This window comes from Phasianus colchicus, chromosome 12 (genome assembly GCF_987193195.1).
Source record: "Phasianus colchicus chromosome 12, bPhaCol1.hap1.1, whole genome shotgun sequence".
Lineage (NCBI taxonomy): Eukaryota > Metazoa > Chordata > Aves > Galliformes > Phasianidae > Phasianus > Phasianus colchicus.
The window spans coordinates 20,160,208-20,167,313 of NC_143447.1; the positions used below are offsets into that span (position 1 = coordinate 20,160,208).

The window sequence follows — 7,106 nt, forward strand, 5'->3', positions numbered from 1 at the left end:
CTTTGCTTTTGTTTTTCTCCTTTTGAAAAGGAGCAAAATGACACATTCCTTCTATTTCATAAAGTCAGCATAGCTTTAATTTTAAAAGGGCAATTTCTATGTGAAGTTTTACTCTGTTCAGCTGACTGCAGACTTGCAGACATTGCCTTGAAGCCATTTCAGAAACGATGTGTGACACCAAGTCCTACTGAGACACCAGTGAGCACAAAGGTGCAGGGAACACTACAACCACCACAGACCAGCAGTTTAACAGCTCTGAAATTCCTGGAGAAAGTGCTAGGCTGCTGCTGCTGGCCATTAACTCAGCAGAATACATCCTCTATTAATTAAAGACTGTTAACTATTTTATTTTTTGTTTGCAACACATTCTGTGTGTTTACTGTGCCATAGTGCTGCTCATCCTTCCCAGGGCACCCTGAAGGATTTAGGAGTTTTGAAATGGCAGATTGCCCCCTACTGTCTTTTTCTTAAGAGCCTAAAAAAGTAGGGCCCAGTGTTAGCAGGAGCCTTCAGGCACCAGCATGCTAAAATAATTCACAAACAGGCCTCCCTTCTTGTCAGCTGTTACTGGAGATTCTCAAAGCAAGCTCACTGCTCACTGCTGAATGTCACTGCTTTCAGAACAGCCTCTTAGTGAGCTTACTGGAGGTTTTTGTCTGCTCTAAGATTGCCTTTGGAGATGTATTGATTAAAACTGTGATGTACAAATTCTCAGTGAATAAACACACAGTTTCCAAAAATGCTTCCAGAGGAAACAAAATACATCCCCATGGCACCCAAGTACTTGGAGAATGAAGTGCCTTTACTTTGTGCCCATTTGCTGATACAGCATTTCAACATCTCACCACGTTAGCGCATCAGAGGAAGCCTCAGACCTTCCAAGAGAATCACAGCACACACTGCAAGTGTAATTCTTTCACAGGAAAACATCTCTGCTCTTCATCTGTAAACTTAGCTGACAGGAGCTGTTGCCATTTCATGAGCCTGCTGGAAAAAAAAAAAACAACACAAAACCTTTCTAAACACATATTTTAGGATACATTGTGGTAGACTATTCCAGCTGAAATCTAAATACACAGGTTGTTGATTTTGACCAAAGTGGGACTTTGGCACTGGAAGCAGGGAGATTACAGGCTCTTGTTGGCACAGCTGTGACGTTTGTCAGAATGCAGTCCTACAAAGAGAACATTTTCTCCACCGTTTACAACGCGCAGCCTAGATGGAACCCATTCAATCATTCATGCCTTCAGGAGAGCTTTATAAAGCTTATTATTAAAATGGTTACAAATCCCTGAAATCTCAACAGATGTTGCACAGAACTCCAAGGATTTCTGTTTAACCGAATACAAGCCTGCTACAGGCATCACAGCTCCCCTTGGGAAAGGCTTCCTGAACCTCTCTCCAACCCCTGCTGGGCACAGCTGTTTTGTACTGCCCAGGTAACATCTCAGGATCTGGGAACGGTTTGCCAGCAGGCAGCGCACACAGCTGCAGCCTCTCGCTGCACACACGCTCAGCACTGGGGCCCTCCTGTGGCTGTGCGGTGGATCTGAACATCACTTCTCCCAGAGGACAGCTGAGAAAGATCTGCCTGATTCTTCAGGGAAAGTAAATGCATGGTCAGACCCGCAGCTGCAGCAGGAAATGAACCCCAGGGAACTTCTCCAGAGATAAAACGTGACAGCTGACAACATTATGGATGCCCCAGATCAGATTAGTGAGGGAGCAGCAAAAAGAAACAGAACAGTGGTGACTGCAGGCTGCAGGATTCCCTCCCGTCCCACGCTGCAGGCAAGCTGCAACAAACAGCAGGATCAAACTGGCAACATGCTGCCACAGGAAAACTTACCCTCAATGTAATTGTAAACCAGAGGGTCCAGAATCAGAAACACGTACTTAAAAAAAATACAGATATTTAGCAAAAAATGGTGTCTCAGTAAAGGCCTACCTTGCTCTAGTTCAATTGCTTGGTTCCCAGTTCACTGAATTCATTTCAATTTTAATGTGTTCAACAAACAAACGAGTTGAATAAACATTAACTTCTCTAGCAGAAATCTAAACCTAAGCTAAAGAAAAAAAAAGTTGCTGAACTCAAAGCAGCATTTCAGTACAAGAATCTCTTTTATTTTTACAGTGCGGTGATTGAAACAATAGAAATGTAACCTGCAAAACTGCATTTGTGTCACAATGTCTATCAGAAGGCAATACATACGGTGTTGCTCCATTTTTTAATGAGATAAAATACTTCTCTGGACACCAGATATTACAAACTCTTAACACTATATACTTTGCTTTATTTTAGAGACTGATTTTTCATAATTTAAATCTATCTTATAAACAATTTTTTTAAAAAACATACAGAAGATAAAAAGAACTCAAGTATTAAACTCAAGGCTTCGATTCCTCTTTTTTAAACAAAGATAATTTTAAGAAATGTATCAAAACGATAGCTGTGTGCATCGCAGCTCCTAGTCAGGCTCTGTGACACACTGCTCCACGATCTCACGCAGGTTTGGATTCTCCATCGCAGCTGCGACTCTCTCTTTATCATTGATTTGCTTATTGACTGCGAAACATAGGAAAAGTCAAGTCAGAAGCAGTTCTCAGTGGTACTTTATGCATATTGCACCATGAGAATGACAAGTGCAAGGTGGGGTTTCTCCAAGCCCAGAGAACAGCCAACTCAAAGAGGGAGAAAATGCTGCGTTACAGTAACAGTAATTCTGCATTCTGTCCGTTTTCACTGCAAATCTCCATTCAGGCAGAGGACTGAAATTTGCATAATAACCCAAACTGAAACGTCTGTGCAGGCAGACATCTAGGTTGTATAACCTAGCACAAAAGCCAAGGAGTTGAAAGGAGAGGTTAATAGGAAATTGTAAAAAAGGGTAAGTGAGCACTCAGTCACAAGAAAACATCCATCAAAAGCAAGAAGTTTTTTGCTTTTCTTGTTTAGGAGAAGAGTATAAGGTATGCTAATTAAGTATCTTCAGCTGAAGTGTGAGGTTTGTGACAAATCAGTAGTCCGTGTTCTCCAGGTTCGATGTCTTGTCATTTAATGGCAAGAACTGGTTTTCCCCCATACAAAGATTTCTGCTGGTTATGAACAGGGGCCAGGGCATTGCCTCGAGAGAGGCTTTAGCAGCTGTTTGAGATGGTGATTAAATGCAGCTCTGGAAGAATTCAGTGTCAGATTTTATTTTAAAAATACAGAGAACCTTCATAATATTAAGATCATCAACAAGGCAGGAAGCTCTTCATGCTAATAACTGAGCAGCACAACAGCAACTTCTCAAAGAACACAGAGTCTAAAGCTCTACTTACTGTCTTCTTCAGTGGAATGTGTACCTTCAGATATGTAGATTTCCAGCTAGAGGAGAGATCATCAGTGTTAGATACATACATCAACTGTAAAATATATTCAGTACCAAAACAAAAAACTATCAAACACATACAATGCATGTAATCTGCTCCTTTCAGAATGTTCCTATACAATGGAAAGGAACCAATGACAGTAATTGATCTGAGCCTCGTGACTGTGCTGCAATAAATCTATCTCCATTCAAGGAGGCCTCAGTACTCCTTCAAAATTGTGGCAGCATTAATGTCTCACTAATATCAATGGCTCATGTGAAAAATCCATTGCAGCTGGGCTACTGGAAGCAGAGTGCAGAATTGGCATGTCCTTCCTAACAAGTTCTCTGCTGGTCACAGCTTGAGGACTATTTGTTTGAAAGCCACCAGAATTGCAAGTGTCACTTTCACTAAGAACTCTTGGAAAGACATCCTTGGGAACAGATTTGTAAAAAGATAGTCCTCTAAGTCTTACTCAAACGATAAGAAACTCATGTTCTATCTGAAATGGTAGCACAGTACATTATCTGGTTTCTGCCTGGGAGAGACTATAAGACTAAATGCCAAACAGACCCAAATTGACTTCATGCATTTAACTGAACAGGCCTGGCAAAACAAACAAATCAACAACTTCTCACAAACAGAACTACAAGGAAATGTCATGGAACTGCTGTACCAAAGGAAAAGTAAACAAGTCCAGTGCATCTTATCTTATCTCACTGAAGCAAAGCCTACTTGTTATCACGTGTCCAGCGTAACAGATCACCATCTACCTAATTATCTAGAAATACAAGCCTTGCTTTACGCTGCATAACTGGAAAAATGAAGCTAGCAACTATAAAAACAAAACAAAAGATTTCAAAAAGCAATGCTGTATAACAAACTACATTTTGTAAAGGAAAGGAATCACCACATTTATTCAGAGATCCCTTCCAGTACTCCCCTGTTCTGCAACATTCACTTCCTCCATAGGTAAACAACAGGCTGTTTAAAAGACCCCATCCTTTATCACAGTTTGCAAGTTGCTCAATCCTGCAGCATATCCTTTCTTAAAGAAAACTTAGCATTGGGATTACTTATTCTTGTAGCTTGAAGCAGGTTTCAGAACTGGTATCTTACCTTATGTCTAAAAGGCAAGCATCTCTGAAGTTTTATTCTTAAACAAAGGCCTGTCAAACAAAACAGATTAAGAGACATTCCTGTCAAATTCAAGGTTTGAGATGCATTTTTAGAGAACACATTTAACAATCAAACCTACCACTATACTTGGCAACCTTTTCTTTCTTCACTCTGAGCAGCAAAAGCTACAGAGAAGACCAAATCACATTGCTGACCTTTTTCAGGCAGCCTCTCAGTGGAGCTCATACCTGCCTTACAAACTTAGGAGATTTTGGTCCCCAGCACCCCTGAGAAACACCGAATGTGTGCAAATTCCACCATGTCCAGCCTTCTGCCTTTCTGATAGGGCTTTCTGACTATTGTTGTGGCTGTCTCTGTGTTGAGAAGAATACTTAGCTTGTTTTTGTTAAAAACCCAAAACAAAATGTTGGAAGAATAGTTGCAAGGCCTGCCTGCAACAATTTGGAACTCAAGCTTATAATTTCACTATTTCAGATGTCTAACATGCAGGACTGGAAAATAATTGAAAACTGCACACAAAAAGTTTCACTCTTGGAGCCAAATAAATCTACCAAAAAATAAGCTGCTGCAATAAGAGAAATGTGTCAACAATCAGCATTTGAATTTTGCTTCAAAAGTATGCAGGTATGGATTTGTATATAGCAAGTAGTACTGCTGAGAAAGTCTCCAAAGTGACTGAGCAGAGAACTGCAGTTCGTATTGGAGAGCAACACCCCAGCTAGGGGACACCTCTACTGCTGCACGTCTCCCCACAGCCTGGCTCCACACTGAGCCTGACAGCCACAGCCACACTGCAGCCCTGGTTTGTGCTCAGGTGAGCCAGTGCTAACAGCAAATGCACCCCAAAGCAGGTCAGACTACTCTGTGCAGATGAGGACAGTTTGGGAAAAAAAAACAAAACCAAGAGAACAACTGTTTACTGCCTCCATTCTGACACATGCTACCTGATTATTTAAAATAATCACCATAACCTTTTCCTGCAACAGAATGAGGAACTGTGCTTCAGAGGTCACACACTGTGTTCCATACCGCTTCTGAATAGATTTTTTGAGAGCTGCTTTGTTTTGAAGTTTTCCTAATGTGAGAATAACAAAAGACATGTTTGCCCATCCCTGCAGGCATCCAAGGCCAGGCTGGATGTGGCTCTGGGCAGCCTGGGCTGCTGGTTGGCGACCTGCACACAGCAGGGGGTTGGAACTGGGTGAGCACTGTGGGCCTTTGCAACCCAGGCCGTTCTGTGATTCCACGATATGACCTTCAACAACTCCCCTTTCCTTCTGTTCCTTGTTGTTTGTATGGCCAGAAAGATGAACCTCTCAAGATGAAATTCACAGCTAAACTGCTGGCAAAACAACACTGAACTTTAACTAACAGGAATATTATTCAAACAATCTAAAATTAACTTCACATTCGTTGCTGCAGATGTAATGAAACAGAAACGTTACCAATGAGGGTAGCCAAAGAGCAGTGAGGTACCGTTGGTGTGAACCTGATGACAACCAGATACTCCTCCTCGCCAATCTCATTCACTTGGACACAGCTTTCCGTCACCACTTCCAGTTCTTCTAAAGTGTTTGGTTTCTCCGGGTCCCGGATGGTTCGGATGATATCTAAGGCAGAAGGTGAGCCAGCAACAACGAAGTCACTTTCCTGAACTTCATACTTGTAATTAAAAGCCACTTTCCCAGCAGTGCTCGCTTTGATCGTGTTCCCAGAGCACAGCTGTAAATCCAGCAGCGTGTTACGAGCTCCCTGGGAGCTGGGCAGGTCGAACCATCTGCTGTGTTTGCTGTTACTTTCACCGCCCATTTAATCAATACCTATTAATGGATACACAACGCTTTCACAACTGCAAGCGGTTTAAAATCAGCCCATCCCAGCACAAAGCACTGCGGTATTCCACACCGGGCTGCTCGCCCTTCGCGTTTTTCCGGTCTAACTCGGTGACAAGGCAGGTCGGTCCTCCCGCCCCGGCTCAGCCCCGGCTGCACGGACGACATTCAGAGCACCTTTGGCACAACCCGCGGGCACCGCGCGGCTCCCGTCCCGCCGCCGCTTCCAGGCCCGCCCGCGTCCCGCCCCGCGCGGCCCCGAGCGGCTCCGCCAGTCACCGTAAACCTCGAGCGCCTTGTCCTGCTCCATGGCCCTGCGGGGCGGGGCATGGCAGCCCCTACGCAGCCCGGAGTACCGCAGCACTCTGCTCAGCGTGTGCGACAGCAGCCCCAGCACCAGCGACATCCTCCCGCTCCGCCATGGGAGAGCGCGAAACGGCCCCGCGCGGCCACCGTCCGGCGGAGGGAAGGCGGGGCGGGGCGATGCGGGGCGCGGCTGCCGCTCGCTGCGGGCGGGGCGTGGGGAGGCGGCGCGTGCCGGGCTCGGGCTCGCCGTCCCGCGGTTGCGCAGCTGCAGGGCGGCGAGCGCTGACGTTAACCGTACGAACTGCTGAGCCGCGCCGCTCGCAGGCTGAGAAAGGCCTTTTTCCAAGTAACGGCGCGGCGACGGGGCTCGGGGCTCGGGGCTCGGTTCCAGCCCTTTCAGACCGCCCCAGACTAACGGCGGCCCAAGAGGCAGCCGCCGCTCTCGGTCTCTCCCCATCCTGGCGAGGCGCACCC

The 7,106-nt window shown here is 45.1% G+C and overlaps 1 protein-coding gene across 1 annotated transcript; it reads right to left on the bottom strand.

Moving 5' to 3' along the window:
- Positions 1 to 2,102: 2,102 nt before the first annotated feature.
- CIAO2A (cytosolic iron-sulfur assembly component 2A) lies at positions 2,103 to 6,808 on the bottom strand. Its single transcript, XM_031587925.2, has 5 exons — positions 6,606 to 6,808; positions 5,940 to 6,104; positions 4,474 to 4,523; positions 3,325 to 3,370; positions 2,103 to 2,566 (listed from the first exon to the last, which is right to left on the bottom strand). Exons 1-5 carry the CDS (start codon positions 6,730 to 6,732, stop codon positions 2,469 to 2,471), a joined length of 486 nt encoding a protein of 161 aa, XP_031443785.1. The 5' UTR covers positions 6,733 to 6,808; the 3' UTR covers positions 2,103 to 2,468.
- Positions 6,809 to 7,106: the final 298 nt, after the last annotated feature.